The sequence below is a fragment of the Dermacentor silvarum genome, chromosome 5, assembly GCF_013339745.2.
Source record: "Dermacentor silvarum isolate Dsil-2018 chromosome 5, BIME_Dsil_1.4, whole genome shotgun sequence".
NCBI lineage: Eukaryota > Metazoa > Arthropoda > Arachnida > Ixodida > Ixodidae > Dermacentor > Dermacentor silvarum.
This window is the reverse complement of record NC_051158.1, coordinates 18,460,417-18,486,854: the sequence shown is the minus strand read 5'-3', so window position 1 is coordinate 18,486,854 and position 26,438 is coordinate 18,460,417. Positions and strand designations below refer to the sequence as shown.

Genomic DNA, 26,438 nt, shown 5'->3' with positions numbered 1-26,438 from the left:
CAAATCATGCTCTATTTATCGCTGCGTCGTAACTACTTTTCTTTCACAATTCAAACGAATGCTATTGCAGTTGATTCAGCAGCTTGCGCAATCGGAAGTGCTTGTGCATTTCACGCGCGTTCTGCTGGAATAGTAGGCATTAGGTCAGAGTTAAAGCTTCTTAAATGATATAGGAATAGGCGTGATGAAGAACAATTCATTTTTATAACAAAATTGCTTTATTGAAAATAACGCGTTATTTGAATTTTTCGTGGTCCTGATCGCAGTCACTCCATTTAGTATACGAAGTGCGCAGCGGGAAATTCTCATGGGACCGGTTGGAGCTGCGAACGCGGTGGTCCTTTGCGCTTTTCTTTGTAACAACCAAGAGTGGCAAAGAGAGCTACAAAAGCCACTGCATCACGTGACAGCAGCTCCTTGAAGTTAACTGCGTCACGTGATGCATATCGACATCCGAGGCAGCTGCTCACGGGTGACAGTAGAATTTGGTATCGTGTCGCAACTGTCTAGAGTGGCGCTGTCTCATACTTTTTAGTAGTTCCTTGCTGTTGGTGCAGGTGTCCCGTTTTGCCATGACATTTTCCGAGTCTCTCCTTTTTTTAATGAAATACCGCTTACAACAAGCTCAATTTCTCGTTCCAATGAAATTTTAAAGTCAGCGTTTGTTGTGCATTATTGTTTGTTATCAAGGGTAAAAAAATAACGCACACAATAAAATCAGGAACGACATTTGTCACCCGTATCGTTTTAGCGCTGTCTCGTTTGCATACTGGCTGTCACGTGTCGTGCGTCGATGACAGGAGAGCTTCCCTTTCATTCCAGCTTCCTCTGACATGGATGATTCGGGTAAGCGCAATTCAACTGTATTGTTTAAGGGCAGATGTAAGAGCGCGAAATAAGCACGTCTTACAGAATACAGGTTCCACTGTTATACGTACAGCCACTGGATATATTTTTATCCAGCGGCCGTGGTATTCATTTTGACCGCGGGAAGGTACAGGGTGAAACAAGCTTGCTTAGCATTCCGCTCGAGTTTTTATTTTTTTAAGCTGAGTATCCTGCAGCTATGACCATTTTCCTGAATTTAGGTGGCCTGTTTATGAATGGTTAAAACAATATGCACGACTTCTTGATTGCAAAAATTTTGGTAGGGAATCGCGTATTATGTTTTTCCAGCTGTTCCGAATTCCTGTATATATTTATTTTGTCATTTACGGGGTGATATATAGTACAATGTAACAAAGTCTTCGCTTTTGCATTGATCGTTTTGTTCATTATATCGGTCTTACCTTTACACAGAAGTTTCACGCGCTTGAAAAATATGTATCGCGAATCCTTTATTTATGAATGAATTTCCTACCCACGTCTGCATTTTGAGTTGCAATGAGAATTTTTTTCTTCATATTTGCGTTTACCCCTTTTGCAGCGTTATTGCGTGGACCTGTACTCAAATGTGATGTTTAGATTGCTGACAGGACCTCTTCGAGAAAAGTGCGTTATGTATAAATAGAAATGAAGCTTGGGGCGTGAACAAGCGGCAGCGAGCCGAAAACCGCCACTCACACCGACGCAACAAACTGCATTTTTGACCAGAATATTAAAGGACCCCTCGAACACTTTTGAAGCCACCGTTTTTTCGGTAACAGGTTTCGTAGATTGACGGTTGGAGAGATAAAAGCAACAAGAATGGCAGTGATAGAGGTACGCAGTCCGAAGTTATTCAGCAGATAAATGCCACAATACAAGAAAAGAAACGCATGCCGTCAACTCAAATTTTGAGCGGTCTTCCGTCGTCATTTCACTCACGCACTGACGTAACCCGTCGCTGCCAATGGTAAGAGCCCGACGCGCCTACGTTGCGGAAGCTGGCACTCCATGGTTGCCAGCAAATTCTATGCTCAGGGACTCGGGTTACTCCATTGTGCTGATGACGCTGTTACCGTGGGTGAAAATAGGTTTGGGCATGCAGGAACATTTCATGTTTGGTACTACTGGTCGAGCAACTTGGGACTGCGCAACGTCTCTTCGGTTCAGTTAGTTCAGATCAGCAAAAGTCGTGCGGCAACAACGCTGCCACTAGGTGAGAAAACTGCACCACGCGAACACGCGAGTGCAAAACGAGGCAGGGAGGCGACAAGGCTTTTCACGAGTGTGCACAATCGTTAAGAGGGCTCAGAGGAGAAAGAGCAGCCAGCGCCTCAACCGTGTTTGCCACCGCAACCGTAGAAACTTTTTAGAGCGAGAGCTCTACTACGGCATGTCTCGCAAGGCATTCATCGCGTCGCAATGACCTTGAGCCGCCAGAGCGCAAGTATGTCATGTGTGACGTCTTACCACGTGATCCACTGCGGACAGGCATCGCAGCTGCGCTCACTCGGAGCCTCGCCGCTGCGGTACCACGTGACTAGGCGAGGGTTTAACGGCTGCTTCGCCAGTGCTTGGTCGGCGCGCCGGCTGGAATTCCGCTGAGCCGTGCTCCCTCAAGGGCTGCAGAAGATAGCGCCAACGTTTCCTTTCTCAAACGAACCATTTAGTAGCCGGCTGGGCTGTCTGTGCGTGCGCTTCAGTGCAAGTGACAGGCTGAATCCAATCATCCAGTAGATATAGCTAGACGGCAGGCTGCGAAATCTCAAGCAAGGGCAAACTTGGCTGCTGAAGCACCGGAGCAAAGGGAGGCCAGATTAGTACGTTGTAGAGAAGCTTACCAAGCACGGAAGCGTGCATTACTGAAACACTGTGTGTATACTAGCAAAACCAAGCCAAACAGACCTTCGCTCGTGATTACTAGGTTTGCAAGAGTTCAACCTCAGCAATTTTTTTCTTTCTTTTTTTATGGCAGTGGCCGTGGTAATATAAAAGCTACATCAAACAAAAATTAAATAGAATTTTGATTTATCACGTTTTTGCTGCCATGCAATGATTATCTGAAACTTTCTCTTTAACTTAAAAGGGCATGAACGCGAGCTACAGTTGGTACACTTCTTCACTCTGTTTTTTTCACCGATGGTTGTTTTCAACCAATCACGAAGGAATGAGTGGTGTCGTCGATGATGCTTCTGGTGAGCGCAACTGGGCGATGATGCCGTCGGCAGTGATGTAGCGATTTGTTTGCGTGATTCAAATATTGAATATTTTGATATAAGTGCTTTGACCTACGCTAGAAGCATCTCCAACCGTCAGTCTACGCAGTCTACGCAACCTGCAACAGAAAGACGTTGGCTCGAAAAGTGCCTCTTTAAGAGCTGTAGTGCACCGACACAGTCGAATTATTTGTATGATTTGTTATTTGTAATCATATGTATCTTTGCTTGTATAGCTGGCTTGCCGAACTCATAAAGGAAATGCACCAACTAGACAAGCCAGATATAAGAATGTCACAGAAGGAAATATATTTTACAAGTCTTTCTATCCACGTGCAATGCAGCCGACATTCTTGGGACAAATGCATGCAAATGTGTAAATATACGCGCGGGAGCTTGTGGAAATAACCTACAAATCTTGAGTGCAAGAGGTCTACTTGCAGCGAAAGTGCTGAATGAGAATGTGGAAGCGGTGATAGCTGCATCAAGGACTGATTTCACTTATTTCACGCAGCCCACACTGCAGAACTTTTCTTTTCTCAACATCGCCTTTTGCAGTCCCTATAGTTACAAAGTTAAGCGGAAGTGTAGCTATAAACCCACCCCCTTCACGAAACGTTTCTGATGTGGTTGTCGACCGCTAAAGCATGTTGGCGAGCTAGTTGGTTCGCATTCACAACCGGCTCTGTAAATCAGAAGTTTGCGAAATGAGGAGAATTCGATCTCGCTGACTTTGAATTCGGCGAGGGTCTGCTACGTTTTCCGTCGTACCACTCATTGAACCGGTTGGTTGAGCGTAGGGATATACGTCACTGCGTGCATCACCACGGTCAGGGAGGGGGGGGGGGGGGGAGGGCACTACCCGCCCCCCTGAAGTTTCTGTGAACTGTGATAGCTGGCATAAAGCAACGTAAATATCCAGGGAGGTACCCTCACAGATCAAGCTGATTATCTAGGTGCACACTTCGAACATGTTTCCAGTTCATCCCACTATTCCGACACATTCTTAAGATATCAACGACAAGCAGAGCGACTGCCCTTAGATCGGAAAAGCACGCAAAAGGAACCTTACAATCGCCCATTTAGCATGGCTGAATTTCAGGCTGCACTGAAATGTTGCAACAAGTCTGCGCCAGGAGCCGATGGAATAGTATATAACATGATTAATCACTCAAACCATGAAACTCACAGAACACTCCTGTCGCTTTTTAATGCCATGTGGTCTACAGGTCACATCCGGTCCGCTTGGAAACAAGCCATCGTAATTTCAATTCTCAAAGAGAACAAGGACCCTTCTTTAGCCGTCAGCTACAGACTCATAGCGTTGACAAGCTGTTTGTGCAAACTCTTTGAAAAAATGGTAAACCGACGCTTGATTCATTATCTTGAAAATAACAAAATACTAGATCCTCTGCAATGTGGATTCAGGGAAGGTAGATCTACTATAGACCATCTTGTCCGTATGGAGGCGAACATCCGGGATGCCTTCATACACAAGCAAATGTTCCTATCAGTATTTCTTGACATGGAGAAGGCCTACGATACTACGTGGCGCTTTGGAATTCTCCGAGATTTGTCTGGAATGGGTATCCGCGGTAACTTGCTGAGCTTTATCGAAAATTATCTTTGCAATTGAACATTTCGTGTGAGAGTTGGCAACGTCCTGTCACGGTCATTCACTCAGGAGACAGGTGTACCTCAAGGTGGGGTACTCAGCTGTACTCCCTTCATCGTCAAAATGAATTCTTTGCACACCGTTATACCGCGCACAATGTTTTATTCGGTATATTTATTTATTTATTTATTTATTTATTTATTTATTTATTTATTTATTTATTTATTTATTTATTTATTTATTTATTTATTTATTTATTTATTTATTTATTTATTTATTTATTTATTTACAGTACCCTCAGGACCCAGAAGGGCGTTACAGAGGGGGTGGGTAAAATAAGCGATAACAAAACAACATGGTCAAACAATTAGTAGTATTTAGAGTGATAAACTCAAAATATGATCAGTTATTACAATCTTGAAAGATGATGCCTCCTCGATGCAGACGATGGAGGGGGGAAGACGGTTCCACTCGGCACTGGTTTTTGGCAGAAATGAATCGGAGAAAACATTTGTGCGACAAAAAGGAATGAACACTTTAAGCCGATGATCAAGACGCGACGACATGTACGAAGGTTCTGAAATAAATTCTTGTTTAAGTGAGTTATTTTGATAAAAGATTTTTTGAAAAAGTCAGAGGCGGGAAATCTTTCTTCGAAGCTGCAAATTAACAAGGCCAAGGTTTGACTTCATTAAAGAAACGCTAGCTGTGCGAGAATAGTTTGATAGGGTGAAACGTGCTGACCTGTTCTGAACTGACTCAATGGTGTCTGCTAATGTTTTTTGACCAGGGTCCTAGACTGATGACGCATACTCTAGCTTCGGTCTAATTAGTGTTTTGTAGAGCAGTAACTTCAAATGAGGTGGGGCTTTAGAAAAATTCCTGCGAACGTAGCCAAGAGATCTGTTTGCATTGTTAGTGATGTGTTCAATGTGCGCATGCCACGAAAGGTTACTGCTTAGCTGAATTCCAAGATATTTATAGGAAGTCACGTGCTCAAGATTGGTTTCATTGATAATATAGCCGAAAGGAGTGGGTGAGTTTGACCGACGCGAGAAAGACATAATTTTGCATTTAGTCGGATTTAAGAACATTAGCCATTGTGAGCACCACCTTGAAATGTTACCTAGATCTGACTGAAGCATAAAGTTATCATGCTGATTAGTTATTTCACGGTATAGAACGCAATAGTCGGCAAAAAGTTTAATAGAACTGTTAATTACGGCAGGCAAGTCGTTTATATAAATTAGGAATAGTAATGGTCCCAAGACAGAGCCTTGAGGAACACCCGACTTCACGGTGTAGTGCGGGGATGCAGAATCGTTAGCTGTTACAAATTGGCTACGGTTGTTTAGAAAACATTCTATCCATTTCAGAATATTAGGATCAATATTAAGAGTACTAAGTTTAAGAAGCAATAAGCAATGAGACACCTTGTCAAACGCTTTCGCAAAATCTAGAAAGATCGAATCAATGATCTGGCCTTTGTCTAAAGAGGAAGAAATGTTGTGTATAAACGATATTAGTTGCGTTTCGCAGGAGTAGTTTTTGCGAAACCCATGCTGAGATGAAGTGACGAAAGAGTTGGACTCCAGAAATGAGGCAAGATTGGAAAATATGACGTGTTCAAGGATTTTGCAAGGGACGCTGGTAAGTGAAATGGGTCTGTAATTGAGAGGGGAATGCGGGTTACCTGATTTCAACAGAGGGACCACCTTCCCCACCTTCCAGTCTGCGGGCAAAGTTGAGCACTGAATAGATAGGGTGAAAAGGTACATAAAAATATAGAGGAGTAGACAGCAGTATTCTTCAAAATTTTCGGATTAATTTCGTCGGCACCACAGGAAGACGATAGTTTTAAATCTTGAATGAACTTCAATATCCCCGCAAAATCGACAACAAGTGGATCCATGGGAAAGAAATCTTCTTTGCGCATGTGTGGCTCTGTATCAATACAGCAAGCAGAAAATGATTTCGCGAAAGTATCATTTAGGACATTGCAACATTCTGCATTGCTCATGGTGTTACCATCGTTATCTGTAAGAGATATGGTATTTTTCTTTTTTATTTGAATCCAAAATTTTGATGGATTTGTAGAAAGAAGTGAGGGAAGATGGGTATTAAAAAAAACATCCTTCGCTTCTTTTAACGCGGTACGATAAGCATGCAGCGCATTAGAATAATCATTCCAACGAGTAGATGTTCGCCTGCGTTTTGCAAGACGGAAAAGCCGTTTTTTCTTGTTTGACAGTCTTTTTAATGTCGTGGAAAACCAAGGAGAGCGTTTATTTCCGGAAAGTCTGCGCAGTGGCACGTATTTAGCAACAAGTGACGTGGCTTTGTTTTTAAACAAGTTCCAATTTTCTTCTACGGTACGGCTGAAAAATTCTGTTATACAGTCGTCAATGAATACGGCAAACTCATTATTAATTGCAGTGTAATCACCACTCGCATAATCTCTGATAAATTTTGCATTGTTTTTCTCACATCTAACGGGGACTGTTACAAAAAAATGTAAAAAACAGTGATCGCTTAGTCCGGGGAAACAAGTTAAAGAATGTGCCAAGTTTGGTTCAGTGACAAGGATCAACTCTAGAGTGTTAGATGAAGTAGTGCCAGCTCTAGTAGGCCCAGAAACAAGTTGCGTAAGATTAAAATTGAGGCACAAGTTAAGGAAAATTTGACTTTCGGCGGATGTACCGACAACGAAAGGCGATAGCGAAGTCCACCTTATTTTAGGGAAATTAAAATCGCCTAAAAGGAATAACGGTGAGTGTGGAAATTCTGAGACGAGAAAATTCAGGATGTCATCGCAAAAAGTAGATGGTGCACTTGGCGACCGATAACACGCACAAAGCAATATGTTTTGATGGTTTATAACAATACGAACAGAAACCACTTCTAAAGACGACAAAAGTGAAATCCTATAAGACACAATTGTCGGCGACGGCAATTAATACACCACCACCTGATTTTAGGTCGCGGTCATGACGGTGAACAACGTAATTCTTGTCACAGTGGAAGAGCTCTTCGCTAAGAATTTTATCGGTCAACCAAGTCTCCGTCAATACAACCACGTCAGCGGCACACGAATCAAAAATAGATGCAAGAGCTTCACGTTTATTGACTGCACATTCGACAATAAAAAAGAGAAATCGCGACAAGGTTGGCTGCGTTGCTGTTAAGACGCGTCAGAATGGCGGTTAGTAGATAATTCAGCAGTGCAGGGAACCCAATTGCAGTTCACAGAGATATGTGGACGATGTGCAGATTGGATTCAAATCATGTAATCTGGCAATCTGCGAGCGACAAGTACAGATTTGCCTAAACAAACTATGTAAGTGGGCGGATGAGAATGGGTTTAGTCTAAACCTACAGAAAAGTACCTGCATGCTTTTCTCAAACAAGAGAGGAATATTACCGGATCCCGATATCTCTCTGAATGGAGAACGTCTATCTGTAAGCTCTCAGCATAAATTTTTAGGTATAATCTTAGATTCTAAACTCACTTTTATCCCTCACCTGAAACATCTTAAAGAGAAATGTCTCAAAACAATGAATCTACTGAAGCTTCTGTCACGCACATCCTGGGGAAGTGACAGGCGATGCCTCTTGAATTTGTATAAGAGTCTGATACGATCGCGCCTTGACTACGGCGCAGTAGTTTATCACTCTGCTGCGCCTAGTGCTTTAAAGATTCTCGATCATGTTCACCATCTGGGTATCCGCCTGGCTACAGGTGCCTTCAGGACTAGTCCTGTAAAAAGCCTGTATGTTGAGTCCAATGAATGGTCCCTACATCTCCAAAGGACCTATTTAGCTTTCGCGTACTTCCTGAAGGTAGAATCAAATGTTGAACACCCATGTCACTCAATTACTTACGACGAATCCACTGCCAGGCTTTCTCGTAACCGCCCAGCTTTGAGGACTCCTCTGTTCCTGCGTTTGGAAGCAATGACAGAGGAAACGGGTGTCCCACTTAGAGAAAGCTTACTAATGGCCCCCAATCGCTTTCCACCACCCTGGGAATGGCAGACCATCCAGTGTGACACCTCTTTTCTACAAGTATCAAAACATGCACCTGAAGCGCATATACGTTCTCACTTCCTCGAACTTCAAGCGAAATACTGCTGCGAAGAATTTTACACAGATGCTTCAAAGTCTCCGTCTGGTGCGGCTTATGCAGCTCTGGGAGCATCGTTTTTTAAAATCGGGTGCATTAAATCCACACACCAGTACTGCAGAAGCATTCGCTCACGACGTAAAAGGAGACACATACCACTAAAGCTATTGTGTTCACGGATTCATTGAGCAGGCTTAATGAGCTTACAAAAACATTGGAACCCTGTTTTTAATGAACTGTACTCATTGCTATGTACAGCGTACATGTGCAACCAAGTCATTGTTCTTTGCCGGGCCACAGAGGCATAGTAGGCAATGTAGCTGCCGACGAAAATGCTACGCCAGTAGCCTATAGTGATACTGATATAAATATGCCCATAGGAGTCACAGACCTCAAACCCTTCATTCGACATCAGTTGAGGAAGTATTGGCAAAGCCAATGGGATACCGAAGTATTAAATAAGCTGCACATCATAAAACCAAAATTAGGGAACTGGATATCTGAGAGAACAACAAGACACAAAGTGCTTCTTTGTAGATTAAGAATAGGGCATACTTACGGCACTCACTCTTTGCTACTGAATGGAAGCGATCCTCCGACATGTACAAAGTGTGGCGATAGTCTTACAGTCCTCCATGTTCTTCTCGAGTGCCCCGAGGTAGAAGCAGAGAGGAAAAAGTACTTCGGTTTCGCATATCGTCACCACTTACCTTTACACCCAGCATTTTTTCTGAGCAATGAACCGCTTTTTGATTTTAAAACAGTATTGAAATGTTTAGCCGAAACCAACATCTTAAAGGTCATTTGGCCCGGATACTTGTAGCACGACTTCCTCTTGGAGGTTGCAGCTGCAATACAGGCGCATTTGCAAGCACGTGCCTACCAGCCCTTGCCCCCAAGGGCTCTCTGAGGTACTAGTGCTGCTGTAACCTCCACGACATGCAAAGATTCTTCCTCGCACATATTTTATTATCATACCGCACGTCACAAATCATTGTGATCATTTTAGTATATTTATATCCTCAGTATTTTACAGCGATTCATTTTAGGCTCCTTTACAGCCACATTTATCCACCATTATTAACTGATTTCATCATTTATTAACAGACCATTCATTACTTATCACTACGTGCATGGCGCTCTTTGGCCATATATGGCCCTTGCGCCAATAAAAACTACACATCAATCATAAAGCAACGTACAACACCACCCGCCTGCCTCAGCCGCTCCTCCCCCCCTCCCAGATTGGCTACGCAATGACCGCATGCCCAGGAATTGTGGACATCGACTGCGTATTGGGGATGTATTCTCGGACAATCACTTTCGGCGATACTATCGTTTTCGCGTGACCACGTGCTCAACCAGCTAATCTGCTCATTCGGTTTTTCTCAACCAGCCAACCAGCGCGAGCCTGATGACCGAGGCGAAAGTGTCGCCGAAAGTGATCGTCCTAGAATATGTCCCCTGAACTTCGCTGTAATATACCAGCGTAACTCAATGGCCAGTATTCTTAATAAATTATATTTCAGAAGATCGGTCGCGTTTCAACAAGCTTCAACTAGAAACGTCAGCAGTGGGCTTCTTTCTCACACCATACGCATTCACGGCACTTTGTCGCAATTCCCACCTGCGTTATAACAATGTTTTCGTCAGGACCAAAACACTGCTACATGCCCAGCACTACGCGCCGACCCAATGCCGTGAATGCGTATGGTGTAAGACGGAAGCACACCGTCGACGTTGCTAGCTGAAGCTGGTTGAAACGCGACCGATCTACTGAAATGTAATTTTTGTTAGATGCTGCCCTTTGATTTACGCTGGTGTATTGCGGTGAAGTTCAACAGATTGGGGCGATGTTCCTGGGCATGGGTCTTTGCATAGTTGTGGGCGGTTGTGGGGAAGCGTCTTTGACCTTTGGTAGCACGGATGAATGAGCGTGCCCTCTGAGGCCGCACACCTTTGCTCATCGGTGCAATCTCGGAAGACACGGAAGGAGCACATATTAAAGGGACACTAAAGAGAAACAGGAAGTTCAGCTGGAATAAAAGAGGGGCCTTCAGGAATGTATGCGGTTTTTGTTGGGTGCAAAATATGAGTTATTAGCGGAGAAATTCGTTAACAAAGACCAAATTTCTCTTCCTCAATTTCTCTCTCCCCAGATTTGGCGCTGAAGCAGTGTCGTCGCAGATTTCATCGCTCTCAGCGAATCAGAATACGCCATGATACGTAACCGCTTACGTAAACGGCCGAGGCGCTGGCTGTATCATGGCTGCATGGCCGCTGCGTTTGCGTTCGCCGCGATGGATAGATACCGTTGCTGCCACTGAACCTTGCAACGAAGAGCTCGCCAGGGAAGCAGGACTGCATTTCATCGATATTCAGTGAAACTGAGCGCGAAACGATCCTCCGTGCTCGAGCGGTAGGTGTCTCCGCGTGCGATGGCGGTGAGCCGCCGGCAGCGCCGGCGGAAAGCAGAGCTTCGTTTTCGTCAACGGAATGCCAGGCGTCCGGTCCGCCAGGCGACGACGTTCCCGACAGAACAAGCGTAGAAAGTTGCGCACGTACTCGGTATGGCTTTTTGGTGTCTTTTTTTAATGACATTCAGCACTCACCGAGCCGCCAGTTGGCTGCTGCAGGGGCATCAGTAGGGGATTTCATGAAGGCGATATTGATGGGACAGCTGCTCGAGAAAGGACTGGCCTCTGGAGCACGCCAAGATACTTTTTGAGGGCAGAATTATATATATAATCCGAGGGCGAGAAATGCAGAGAGTACACCATCGGTTTCTCTGGCTATTTTGCTGTTTTATCATCGGCAGAGCACTGAGTCATTGCGAACGCAGGGGAGCCGGGGCTCATCGCACGGCACCACATGAAAGGACACAGTCGGGTCAACACTGCCGCTGCCCCTGATCAAGCGCCTTGGGCAGTTTTTACAGCCCTCAACACTACACGCACGAGACATTTTCTGGCTGTTTCCCGCGAAGTCAACGTTTTTCGAGCCACGCAACACGCAACCAAACACTGTAGAGCGGAACAGGCGCGCGCGATGACGCATGTAGCAAAAACGAAACTACGAAACTATCACGACCGCATGTAGCGCGATGCCATTTTTTCTTATTTATTTAATTTTGCGCTAAACTTGTACTTCCTCGCTTGAAACGGTTTTAAAAGTTGGCAAATGCTGTTTATGTACGTTTAAGGTGTATTTCATTTTGCGTTTTATTAACCGCGATAAATCGATCTCGACCAATCGCGACCGGCCAGCGTTTGTTATCTCCGACGTCACGAACGTGTAGTGCGGGAAATTCGAAGGGGCGTCAGCACCTATCCTTCAGTTTTTCGCTATTTTCTCGCTTGTTAAACATCTGCTCGCCGTAAGAATGATATGACTGTGATTGTAATAGGATAATCTACCATTAAAGCTCAACTTGCGGTTTCTCTTTAGTGTCCCTTTACGGTGCAGCTGTGCACTAAGCCGCAGCTTTGAGCATTCATACACTGCTATATGTCCGTTGTAATACAAAAGAGAGGCCCTTCCTGATATTTAATGATGGTCTGAAATGTATAAGGTTAGGCCGAGAGGATAGTGCACATTCGTCACGGTTTATTGTGGCTATTTGGAGTGTATTGGGAGGCGATCTGAATTCGAATGTGTTATTTTCGTAAAATTATTAGTTACGATACGTTAGCACATAGTGCTTTCGTAAATTAAGAGAGCGTAGAGATAGCGAAGGGCGATCTGCAATAAATAAATAAATAAATAAATAAATAAATAAATAAATAAATAAATAAATAAATAAATAAATAAATAAATAAATAAATAAATAAATAAATAAATAAATAAATAAATAAATAAATAAATAAATAAATAAATAAATAAATAAATAAATAAATAAATAAATAAATAAATAAATGTCGTACCCCCTGACCTCATCATCTGCACAGTTCCTGTATGCTTCGCTCGACGAGGAAGCGTTCAGCCGCAAGGTCCGCCGCGAATTGAATGCCGCCCATGAATGGCCAAGCTGTTCGCTCGAATAAGGCATCCTGACAGTGACGATTCGATACATGACTTATGCACTCGCCTGATAGGACATACAGTATGGATCCGAAGAATCTGTTTGTTAGGAGATGTTTGCACACACTTTTGTATGATTATTTTTCTTCAATAAATGATGATGATCGATTCTAAAGCAGACCCGTTTTTCTTTTCAGGGATACCTTACTACACGGACCAGTTTGCGCCACAGCAGGGTGAGCAATGCGCTGTAACCGCGACTCGCACTTGGCCGACTGTTTATGCTCAGCAGACACATGCGCGCACTGTTTAACTCCTTCGGAAACCAATTACGGCGAACTGGAAATAAGTGGAACGGCAAAATTGGGGAAATATAGCTCTTTCAGAACGAAAGCTTTGCAGCTGAACAAAAGAAAAAATTCGCCCTAGTACGGAAACGTATCTTTCTACAACTGCGAAATCTGCTGAGAAATTCGTGTGGGTTTCCTTCAAGCTTCGTGTCACAGTCGGTGGATGAAATATTTCTTTATTTCATGAACCTTCATCCAACTTGCGGGATTACGCAAGACTGATTTGCTACTGTAGATAAATGTTTCAATGTTTGCGTGATGTTATCACCAGCTCACAGAACACGAAGAAGCTGGTCATTCGCTGCAAGCGCTATGAGAAAGGCTGTCGTCCTTGCTGATGTCCAGTCAAACGTGGAAGGAGCACTTGGCGAACCGAATCAAAGGAAGTCGCACTGCGGTCATACTGAGGGGGCCCCAACTTCACAAGGCATTGTGCAGGTGGTTCAAAATTACCCTTCCTAGCAACCACTGAACAAAACTGACCGGAACAATTCGCATACACTAGTGCTTATGGTGGGACTGAGGAGGTTAAAGCATTGTAGAAAAAAAAATATGAATGGACACTTAAGCAGAACATCGATGTAACCGTTAACGGCGGATGCTGTGTACCCGCCTGTCTGTAGCGCTTGTTTGTGCAATGTTTCTTTCCATCCTCTGCATTTAGCTTACGGCGCCCAAGGCTATGGTGCAATGCCCGGACAAAGTAAGTAAAGCAATTTTTTTGGGGTGCCGCAAGGCTTCTTCGCACGTGCGACACGCCAAATGTTTGAGCTAGGGGTGTAGTTATTATCGAGACAAGAATTTGTTAACACAAGAACACGCATATTGATATCTTCATGTCTACAAGCTCATCGCCTACACGCATGCTACAAACCTGCTTTCTTTCTGATACAATCTGATCAAGGTATCACTGACACAATCATCACTCTTGTTCCTTATAGGCCTTGTGCTCGTCCATGTTTGTATTACGTAGCGCCTTACTTAACGATGTACGACCGACTCGCCCAACAACATGCACTATGCCAAAAGGGCTCGACAACGTTATACATGCAGGCAATTTTTTTTTATTATGCGCAAGGAAATCAATTTTCGCCGGCAGCTCCGAGTAGCCACTGCCAGAGCAATAGGCGGGCAGCCGTATTCTATTCCTTTCGGAACGAGGCAGTCTCTGGATGTTTAGAAAGACAAATTCAGCTCTGTTCGGCATTTTAATGCATCTTTAGTGCGTACACGACACTTTGACGTGGGGAGCTTTTGCGATTTGATTACGTAGTGGGACACAGGCGAAGTGGGCGCAACCCGAGAAATGTCGACCAATAGCGGAGGACTAATGGCGGAAATGGAACCGAAAATGGTTAGAACACCTCTATCTTATAGCGCCCCATAACATGTGAATGGTACACTTTAGATCTAGAGCGGACGAACGCTTTCGTAAGTTATTTGATAATGTTACGTTGTTTACGTCAGTTTTGCACACGTCCCACTTGCAAATTGTATGTATATTTCGGTATACCTACAGGCATCAGACATATTATACGTATATACAAATTTTATCCGCTTGAGATGAACAAATAACTGAATTCTCAGGACTGAACCAGTTTCAAGAAATTAATTTTCAGTTTCCGACGAAATGCATGGGCGTTCCAGTTAACTTTTTGAGCAAAACGCTGTTTTATGCATTGAAGCACAAAGTTAACTAGAACGCCCATGCTAGATTCGAATCAGAGACTTGGGATGCTTTGCTAATGTTGTTAATGTTTCATTTTTGAATGCTGCTGACTTTCCGCAGTTATATATTCCGACACTCAAAACCGATTCGTTTGTTGCACAAGTTGTTCCTGTTGTGAAGAACCTTGGCTTGTTTTTTTGAAGAACATTTATCTTGGAATGACCATGTACAAATTGCCGACAAGGTGCCAGAAGTATCGGATATATTATCAAGCTTGACATACGTTTTGCATCAAAACATTAAAAAGTTGCTATATAATGCTCTTCTTTACTCAGTTATTATTTCTTAGTTTGGAGCACTGCCACATTTAGTAACATGACACAACTATGTAACATAATTGAGAAGCGTGTTATTCGCCATATTCTCCGTTTTCCTTACGATGCTCATACCGCACAGGCTTTTCTCACCCTCGACATAATTTCAATCACAGGCCTATATAATGACATACTACTAAGCAAGTACAAATTAGGGGTGACCGGGAGGCAACTTATTTATTCGGATGTTGGCAAATTTGAGAAATAGAAACCATGAACACGACAGTCGCATCGGCAGTCAGTGATTCTTATCATAACTTGTACTTACTGTGGTCGGCAAAGATGGCCCAATGATTAGCCTCTTGCGCTTACCACTGTGCGCGATATTAAGAAAAAGCACCAGGATTACTGTTTGTGTTTATTCCGTTTTGCAATGCAATTGTTTACCGCGTACAGAGTGTGTGTTGATATATATATATATATATATTGTGAGCGAATTTTGGGCATATCATCGTCGTCATCTGTACAAACAACTCATCATCTTGTGTGAGCGCTGTTTGTGCATATCGTCGTCGTCATCTGTACAAACAACTCATCATCTTGTGTGAGCGCTGTTTGTGCATATCGTCGTCGTCATCTGTACATACGACTCATTATCATCTTTTGTCTCGCGCGGTGCTTCGTCTCTGCTGCGGGCGGCTGCTCGGAAATAAAGGCATGGAATCGGTAGACGTCTCACAATACATATATTATATAATGTCACGTGGGTGACGGTGAGCTGCCTGGCATACACTACGTCGGCGGTAATCTTAAAGAGAGTTATTGGGCGAACTTGTGCCCTAGAGCAAGCGAACAACTCGGTATCATCAAAAGCAGGAACCGCGCCTACGGCGTTCGTCGGGCTGAGCCAGCGCAAGTGGTGGTCCCGTATTTATACCTTTTGCGTCCAAGATCGAAACGCGTCAAGCGACGCGTGCTGCGTCGCTCGCGTCTCTGCAAGCCAAAATAAACGCACGCGGCATTACCCCCCCTTCCGCCCCCGGGTGAAAAAGCATCGTCCTGATGCTAAACAAAACAAGAAACTTGTAAACATGCAATCGAACATGGAAAACGAAAAAAAAATCGCAGCATATCCACGGGGTGAATGATGATGAGTGGGCGAAGCTCCGGAGGGAATCATCGGTAAACCGTGAATCTTCCGTGTAATTCGCCCAGTCGATCATCATGTAAAGACGTGAGAAACACTGTGTGTGTATATATACAAAATCAACTTTAATTTGTTCTCCCGCTCCTCTTGCCGTACGAGTATGCCCGCTCTCGTACGGCAGCATCTTGGCGGCGGCGTCGCGCAGCTTCACGACGCGCTTCTGCATCACGGGCTCGCACCTCGGGATTCTGTCTGCGAGCGCGCGCTGCCGCCGCCTTGTGCGCTCGCCGCTCCGCAGCCTTGTCTGCCTCCATCCGGTGACTCCGAGCGAAAGTGAAAGCGCGCCAACAGCGAGCGGGTTTTATTACAACGCTCCCCTAGCGTACGTCGCCGCACTAAATCGAACGATTGACTTCCACCAATGACACGCGCCATATGTGACGCGTCCTTCAGTATAATTGCACCATCTCCCGCTTAAGGGGACGCTAACACAAACGCGTTAGAAACGTGCAGTACTCTCTAGTAAGGGGGAGAGGCCACAGCGTCTTACGCAGCCGTTTACACATGCCGGAACGTGCACCGCGTTTGCCGACGCCATCACATGACTGCTGAGAGAGTATAACCCCCGTATTCATAAACGCTCCTCGACTTGAACTTGACTTGCCACCGCCTTCAACGCGTTTCGAACGCGCTGCCCAAGGCGGTGGCAAGTCAAGTTCAAGTCGAGGAGCGTTTATGAATACGGGGGTAAGGCGGAGAGGCCACAGCGTCTTACACCAGCTTCTTACACGGGCCGTAACGCGCTAGCACAAACGCGTTAGAAACGCGCTGTCTTTCGTTAATGTTGGGTATTTATTGTCATCGTGGTACGTGTGTCCATGTGCGCTTCGCGGCGTAGTGGTTAGCGCCGCGCGTTCGGAAGCGAGGGGTCCCTAGTTCGATTCCGCGCTACGGACACAACTTTCGAAATTTTTTTTAGGGGCGAAGCTCCTTAGGGTGTGGGTCTGTCCCTCCTCTGTCGTATGTCGTAGTAGTAGTAGTAGTAGTAGTAGAAGTCGTCGTCGTCGTAGTAGGTAGCCACGTCTACTTTTATGAAAAAAAATTCCTAAAGTTGTGTCCGTAGCGCGGAATCGAACCAAGGACCCCTCGCTTCCGAACGCGCGGCGCTAACCACTACGCCGCGAAGCGCACATGGACACACGCACCACGATGACAATAAATACCCAACATTAACGAAAGACTGCGCATTTCTAATGCGTTTGTGCTAGCGCGTTACGGCCCGTGTAAGAAGCTGGTGTAAGACGCTGTGGCCTCTCCGCCTTACCCCCGTATTCATAAACGCTCCTCGACTTGAGCTTGACTTGCCACCGCCTTGGGCAGCGCGTTCGAAACGCGTTCAAGGCGGTGGCAAGTCAAGTTCAAGTCGAGGAGCGTTTATGAATACGGGGGTTATACTCTCTCAGCAGTCATGTGATGGCGTCGGCAAACGCGGTGCACGTTTGGCATGTGTAAACGGCTGCGTAAGACGCTGTGGCCTCTCCCGCTTACTAGAGAGTACTGCACGTTTCTAACGCGTTTGTGCTAGCGTCCCCTTAAGCGGGAGATGGTGCAATTATAATCAAGGGCGCTGTTATAAAATAGGAATGACGTCACACATGGCGCGTGTCATTGGTGGAAGTCAATCGTTCGATTTAGTGCGGCGAGACTGGGCGAATTACACGGAAGATTCACGGTTTACCGATGATTCCCTCCGGAGCTTCACCCACTCATCATCATTCACCCCGTGGATATGCGGTGTTTTTATTTTTCATAAAACTAGACGTGGCTACCTACTACGACGACGACTACTACTACTACTACTACTACTACTACATACTACATAGGAGTGACAGACCCACACCCTAAGGAGCTTCGCCCCTAAAACAAAAATGTCCGTTAGTCGCTCAAAGAACTTTTTGAGGCGCGCGACGTCGCTGTGACTGTGTCACTCCATCGGGAACAACCTCGTAGACTAGCGGTCCAAGTCGTCCAGTTGATCTTGAGGGCCCGAAGTAACGGCGCAGGCACTAAGCCCGCGGCGACGAATCGGTGTCCACACCATAACGCGGTCGCAAAGTGCGTACTCTCATCGTCGTAGGTTGTAGAGTCGGGCGTCGATGTTTTGCTGCTCTATAATACGCATTCGGGCAAGCTGGCGAGCTTCATCGGCGCGTTGAAGGAATCCGGCAACGTCTGCAGGGATGTTGTCTTCGACGTGAGGCAACACCGCATCCAGCATGGTGGCGCGACTTGGCGACAGAAGACAAGCTGGAATGGCGTCATCTGCGTTGTCTCTTGTGGCGCGGTGTTGTATGCGAACGTCACGTACGGAAGGACTTCGTACCAAGTCTTATGCCCGACCTCGAAATACATGGCGAGCATGTCGGCGAGGGTTTTATTTAAGTGCTCCGTGAAGCCGTTTGTCTGCGGGTGGTATGCTGTAGTGCACCGATGGCTCGTGTGGCTCAAGTGCAGAATCTGTTGCGTGAGTTCTGCTGTGAATGCCGTACCTCTGTCGGTAATCAGGATCTCGGGCGCACCATGACGGAGAACGATGTTCTTTACGAAGAATCTGGCGACCTCGATTGCATTTACCGATAGTAAAGCCGTTGTCTCGGCATATCGCATAACGTAGTCCGTTGCTACCACTATCCACCTGTTCCCGCAAGTAGACGTCGGGAAGGGGCCAAGCAGATCCATCCATATCTGCTGGAATGGTTTCCGTGGGGGCTCGATTGGTTGCAGGAGGCCGGCTGGCCTTGTAGGCGGTGTTTCCCGACGTTGGCAATCTCGGCAGGTTTTCACGTAGCGTGCGACGTCTGCGTTCAGGCCAGAACAGTAGTACTTTTCTTGGATTCTTCTCAGAGTTCGAGTGAATCCCAGATGCCCTGCTGTCGGCTCATCGTGAGCCGCTTCTAAAATATCTTGCCGTAGCTTGACTGGCACGACGAGTAGGTATGCCGCTTTGTACGGCGCGAAGTTTTTCTCCACAAGCACGTTGTCGCGTAGGCACAGCGACGAAAGCGTGCGCATGAATGCCTTTGGCGCCGAATCGGTCTTGCCTGATGTACGACACAGCGTACATCAGGATCGGAACGTTGATCTTGTGCGAAGGTTTTAGAGCTTATGGGCCCAAGGAAGGCATCGTCGCAGGGCGGGGCGGATTCAACAGGGGCTCTCGAAAGGCAGTCAGCGTCTGTGTGCTCTCGGCCTGACTTATAAACGACAGTGACGTCGAACTCCTGTAGTCGCAGGCTCCAACGAGCGAGGCGACCTGACGGGTCTTTCAGGTTAGGGAGCCAGCACAGAGTGTGGTGGTCACTGATGACCTTGAAGTGCTTCCCGTAAAGATACGGCCGAAATTTTGTGACCACCCAAACGACAGCAAGGCATTCCTTTTCGGTTGTCGAATAGTTCAATTCGGCTTTCGAGAGGGATCTGCTCGCGTAGGCGATGGCTCGCTCGAGGCCGTTCTTCTTTTGAATAAACACAGCACCGAGTACTAAGCCGCTTGCATCCGTGTGGATCTCGGTGTCAGCGCTCTCGTCGAAATGGCCGAGTACTGGCGGTGACAGCAAGCGTCTTTGAAATTCGCGAAAAGCGTCTTCTTGTAGCTTTTGTCATGTAAACTGCACGTCGGCTTTCGTAAGACGAGTGAGAGGCTCGAAGATTCGTGATAAATCTTGGACAAAACGCCTGTAATACGCATCGAGTCCCAAGAATCTACGAACAGCTTTCTTTTCACTGGGTATCGGGAAACTTTCGATGGCTGCCGTCTTTTTGGGGTCCGGACGCACGCCTTCGCGAATAACTACGTGGCCGAAGAACAGCAGCTCTTCGTAGGCGAAAGGACATTTCTCTGGTTTCAGAGTGAATCCCGACGCCTTAAGTGCCTCTAGCACTGTCTGCAGCCTGTTAAGGTGCTCGTCGAAGGTGGGTGCGAAAACGACTACGTCGTAGAGATGTACGAGACATATCTGCCATTTCAACCCAGACAACACGGTGTCCATGACACGGTGAAATGTCGCTGGCGCTGAGCATAGTCCGAATGTCATAACTTTAAATCCGTAAAAACAGTCCGGCGTGATGAAGGCAGTCTTCTCACGGTCCCTCTCGTCGATCTCAATCTGCCAGTAGCCGCTCCGGAGGTCCATCTGCGAAAAATACTTGACACCGCACAGTTGATCTAACGTGTCGTCGATTCTCGGAGGCGGGTAGACGTCTTTTTTCGTGACGCTGTTGAGACGCCTATAATCGACGCAAAATCGTAGGGTACCGTCTTTATTCTTTACGAGCACCACGGGTGAAGACCACGGGCTCTTGGACGGCTGAATAACGTCGTCGCGAAGCATTTCTTCAACTTGTGTCTGGATTGTTTCACGTTCTCGCGCAGAAACACGGTAGGGACTTCGGCGGACCGGACAAGCCGATTCATCGGTTATAATGCGATGCTTCGCTAACTGCGTTTGCCGGATCTTCGATGACTTTGAAAATATTCGGAATATCGTAGTTTTTATTGCTTTTGTTGAGGCAGGTTGGGATTAAGGTTCGAAGTTCACCTCATCAGTCACCGTCGACGACGCCTCATGGGACGAGTCGGAGAGCGCTATAAGGCGTCGCTTATTTCGGCGAACTCCTCCAAGAAAGTGACCGTCGTGTAAAGTGACCGCCGTGCTGAAATTGGTTATTAGCACAGCCGCTCTGCCTTCACGGAGATGGACGACACCGCGTGCGACGCAAATTTGTCGTTAGCAGCTGCAAGTTCGCTTTGACAATTGCATCGCCGCTTGAGAACGCGTCTGTTTCGACAACTGCCATGACGCTCGCATTTGGCGGGATGCTCACTTGATCGTCGAGGATGGTGAATGCGGCGCGATGATAATGATTGCTTTGCATTGTTTCTGACTGTTTTGTCGTCAGTGTTATGGTTTTGGTCTGTAGGTCGATCACCGCACCGTTTTCGTTTAGGAAGTCCATCCCGAGGATTACGTCGCGAGAGCAATGCTGTAGGATGATGACGTTCACAGGGTAGGTGTGACCATGCCACTCGCGCAGTGCATCGCCCCGTCGGGGTTATGAAGTGGCCTCCTGCTGTGCGCATTTGAGGACCCTCCCATGCGGTTTTGACCGCATGAGAGGGTCCTCAAATATATTTGCTGCATGGTTCTTCTACAGTGTGTGTAAATCGCATGGCAGCTGTTGTGTATATATCATTATTCAAGCCTGTGCACAGGCTTCTTGTCTGCGTCCCTCGACATCCTTGAGGTGTTCAATAAATTGGATTTCATATGATACAGTTTGACGTGCAGTTATCTTACTGCAAGTACGTTCTTTATTGCAGCGCAGCTAGGAGGCGGAGAGTACGAGTCACAATGTAAGTGTTGCTGTTTTACCTAGCACACCAGGAGATACCGCGAGCAGGTGCGCCTTTGCTCCTTATGGCACCTGTTGCAAGTGTGAAGAGCCGCATTGTAAAGTGGGAGGTAAAGATGCCTTTTCGGGAACGCTGTATTTGTGGTGAGCCTCTGTAAACGGGCGAATAAAACTGGGTTCTAATTAAGTTTTACTGACTGGGTTCTTAATTACCTGCTTTATAGCAGATTTGCCGTGACTGTGAAATTGAAGTCAGTCAGGTCTAAAGGCCTGTCCATTTGGTGCTAATATTCTCTAGTGCCAGTTTAGATGCGTTTATCCTCATCCATTGTCACAATACACGTTGATCTTCTACTGATAATTGCCCTGTATTGAGTGAAGGATACTCTTTAAGAAAATTTTGACTTCAACGCCAGCTTCATTTTCCCGTAAGCCTTTAAGCGTATCTGGAAACTGGCCCAAGACTTTGCAGCATCTGCCCTAATTAAACAGGTAATCAGCAAGATCTTTATTTCCTAAATTCGTCGTTGCTATACTGATGTCCTCCCCCTCTAGTAATGCGTTGCCACAAATAAGTAATAACCAGCTAGAACTACAGAAAGCCACCGCGGCATAGTTTATCTTGGTAATACGAGGACCCTGGTAATATTTTCCGGCCTAGAGGCTTATTGAGGAGAATCGTTACATGATTTCAATAACTTATATGCAATATTAGCTAATACAATGTATGTATATATATAAACTATTATTAGTAACTACTGCTACTACTATTATTACTAACTACGGTTACTACTGTTATTACTACTGATTCTACTAGTGTGCTACTATACTGCTACTACTATTATACAGTCAAACGCCTTTATAACGAAATGCTAGGGACCTCAAATATTCTTCGTATACAGTGCACTTCAATGTAGAGGCGTCGCCTTTTTTTTTTTTTTTTGTTTTGTGCACACCGAATGTGTTATTTCAGCGAGGTTTATAGCATGCTCCAGGGTGAAACGCCGGAGCTACGCATCAAGCGCCAGATCGTTGATTTCTTCTGTCGCCTCCCTTGACGTCAAGATTCTTGGGTCGCTTGAAGAATATTCATCACTGTTGTATTCGTTGACATTCGCGTCCTTTGCGCTTTAGATGACTTTGGAGACGTCGTTGGTCGTCAGTTGCGATTGCATAATCTCTTCATCATCAACTTTGACGTACTCGTCAGCCGTCGCACCCCCTGGTGCCTTACAATGAGCAGCTTAGTACGAGCTGAGCGATTCCTGGAGCAGAGCAGCAGGACTGCTACTGATGGGTCGCTGTAGCTGCCGTGAGCGCAAGCGCACCTTGGCGACTTCTTCAGAGGGCATTGGCGTCACCGCTACGTGGCATTCATTGTAAAGCTACAAATCGGCCGTAGGTGACGCCTAAATTCCTTCGTTGTAGAGGCTAATTCGTTGCAGTGGTCTTCGTTGTAGAGGCGTTCACAACACATATGGAAGTATAGGAATTCCGCCGAGACATAATCAATAAAACTTCGGTTGGGGCTAGTTGGTACATAGTATTTTAAGGTGAAAAAAAATTAGGCGCAGACAACCAGGACAAACCACAAAGAAGAGACGAGATGAGCATTGGCGCAGATTATCGCATTGGCAATAATCAATCCTTCGTTATAAAGGCCATTTCGCTGTAGAGGCGTTCTACTGTACTATTAAACTGCTGCTACTACTATTGTACTACTACTACTACTACTACAACTACTGTTGCTTCTGCTTCTACTACTACTGGGCTACTATACTCGCACTGCTACTACTATTATACTATGCTACTATTATATTACTACTACTCGCACTACTGCTACTGCTGCTGTAGCTACTATAGCTACCACTGTAACTACTACTAGAGCTGCCGCCCGTTTACTTCGAAATGACTAAGTTGTGCAGCTGACCTGAGGTCCACGTGCAACGCACTTATTGGTAGACCTGTACGGCTTTCGTGGCAACTTACGGCCCGTATGCTATTGCCGTTTTTTTTTTTTTTCAGCTGGTATGACGACGCACGGCGTTACTGGCGGTGAGTGCACTGGAGGTTTTAATTTTTTAACATGTAGCTTGAAGTGAACTGATTTTTCTATTTAAATAACTCGATGAGCGCAGAAATGCTTCTGTTGGGGTGGTGGGCGTGCGTGTGTGCGCGCGTGTGAGTGGGGGAGGGTGTGATCCAACAGTTCCCGCAATAATCCTGCAAAATCTGATTTCTAATTACTTGAACTAATTATGCCTTACAGGCTCAGAAATGGAAATTTATATAAATATGCATATTCAGAAGTTTCGGCACTACAAATAGAAAAAAGAAATAAAACTAATAATTGCCGCGTAACTAGTGAGGAAGAACAAAAGAACGAAATGTGCACTGTGAACCAGTATCATTAAAAGACAGGCTTGCAAAGCAGGTTAATCGGTGCACAATATTTTTCTGAAATAAGTTAGAAAATAAGAATCGAGAATCGAAATTAAGAACTGCGTTTGACACTGTAACGCGTTATTACATTGTGTTACCGCAAAATGTCCAGATGACATGAAAATTATCACGGCTGATCGAGGAAGCGATTGCATGCCGAATAAGCGTCGAGTCATTAAACCACTGTGTCCCACCATGCATGCGCATGAAACTGATTATACAATCTTCTTGACTTCTGTAAATAATATTGCAATATGTGTTAGTCTGCCATCCACATGCCATAATCGCGTAATTTGAATTTGCCGGGGCTGCTGCATATCAGCATCAGCGAACGTGCAGCCGTATAGAAACATAATGGTGTGCTCCATTTTGTCTTTATTTATACTGGCACCAAATGTTACGTCACACTGTCCTGCGTTTATTAAATAAAGCGATGTCTAGGAACATCTTTTTGAAGAATGTAGCATGCACGGTATTTGAGGGTATTTTCTATACGCATACTTATCTACTGGGCCCCGAAATATTTTGTACTTGCAATACTTATTTGAGTTTGTTGTATGTTCACTGTGTATTGTGCCGAAATTGAATGCAAATTGTTCATGTTGTAAACCGAGAACCGGCTTGGCCGCTTTCAAGTGACATTTGTTCAATTTTAGCTCACACATCATTGCGATGTAAATAAACTGAACTTCTACTGGAGCTCTCACGATTACCTGTGAAGTCGATGGCAAAGCAGTAATTCTGCCGGCTGCTTTCTGTGGCGGTGTTTCTCGACTGTGATCGAGTTCTGCGTCGCTGGTGCTTGTCCCCATAGTTCTCGGTTTCAGTGGATGTCGAATCGTGGTTTGCGTATGTGCGTGCGAGATTTTCTCCGTGTTTAATGCGTGGCAACTGTTTTCCCTCCTTCTTGTTCCAGTGAGCGAGATGACGACAGGTGAGTTGAATGAATCCTGCGGGTTTAGGCGCCAAAAGCACGATTTGATTACGAGGCACGCCGTATAGGCGGGGGACTCCGTATTAATCTTGACCACCAGGGGATCTTTAACGTGCCCCCAATACATGAAACCCGTTTTTTTTTTTTTTTTTTTTTTTTTTTTTTGCATTTCGCCCTCGGCGAAATCCAAAATCGGCTCGGCGACGTCGCATGTCGGCGGCTTTGTTGGCGAGGTAGGCTTGATCGGCGATTCCTTTCCCGCGTGGCTTGAAGGCGCTTCGCTCGTCGGGCAGCCTCTTCTTCCGGCGTCAAGGTGCACTTAGCTCGAGCCATATCTCGGTAGAGCGGAGAAATGCCCGGGCGCCGCCACGCGCATGCTATCATTAGCGTGGTCATGTGACTCTGCTGAACACTTGCTCGGCGCAGCTATGACGTCAATGACCAGGCCCCTCTCTCGCTAGCACTATGCACGCGAGAGAGGAGGAGCGCGCGGCTCGCTCAACTAGCTTTGGTGTTGCACACCGGAATTTTGCCAAGCTTAAACAGCTCCGCTGTTAAAATGCAAAAATAGAAACTGATGTCTGCAAGGGTAGAGACATGGGGTCTGGGGAGTGTGCTGTTCCCATCGTTTGTGGTGTGCTCTGCCTTACTGCGCCACGCGTTGATTGCATTTCTAAGGATGTATTTGTACTTGCAGCTACGCACCCGACTTCTTCATCACGGACTGGAGTGAGCACAACAGGTATACTGTCCACAGAAGTGGCGAAAATTGAGCTTGTTCATACAACTTATTTGGAGGAGCGCTAAACGACGGCACAATGAATAACAACTCACGGATGCAGACGTTTCTTACATGGAGGAACATATGGTACCAAAAGACGGATGTTTTTTCAGTATACCCCAAACAAAAACTGCTATTGTGTGCAGTTTTTGTATGCCCCCTTGTGTTATTTTTCCTTGTCCCGTCGTTTAGCGTTCCTCCAAATAAGTTTCAATACTGTCCGCCTTCACTGTTTCAGCAGTGCGAGAGAGCGAGGAGTGCCCAGCTGAAAAAAAAAAAATATTTTTTTTGGATAGCCGATATTTTATCTGACAAGTATTCAACAAGGGGAATATCTATCTCCTTGAATACAATTATAATCTCGGGAGTTCCCACCCAAATACGGGAAAACAGAAAATATTTTTTTTTCTCGTCGCGGACAAAGCCGATTTTTATGAGGTTTGAGAGTTTTAAAAGAACGGCGGACTTCATGTTTCGAGTACGTCACAGAAAGCATTTGTGCTGGGTTTAAACAAATGAAATGGTCGTAGCGAGACGTTTATGCCGCGCCT

At 45.7% G+C, this 26,438-nt stretch overlaps 1 protein-coding gene across 1 annotated transcript in view; it reads left to right on the top strand.

The window, feature by feature from the left end:
• Positions 1–26,438, top strand: part of LOC119453980 (uncharacterized) — a 91,055-nt gene that overhangs the window by 3,131 nt on the left and 61,486 nt on the right. Inside the window, exons 4-10 of the mRNA XM_037716002.2 lie at positions 823–846; positions 13,036–13,074; positions 13,853–13,891; positions 21,699–21,731; positions 23,756–23,785; positions 25,089–25,106; positions 25,804–25,848. Of these exons, the coding sequence (XP_037571930.2) occupies positions 823–846; positions 13,036–13,074; positions 13,853–13,891; positions 21,699–21,731; positions 23,756–23,785; positions 25,089–25,106; positions 25,804–25,848 (228 nt within the window). The remainder of the gene's footprint in view (positions 1–822; positions 847–13,035; positions 13,075–13,852; positions 13,892–21,698; positions 21,732–23,755; positions 23,786–25,088; positions 25,107–25,803; positions 25,849–26,438) is intronic.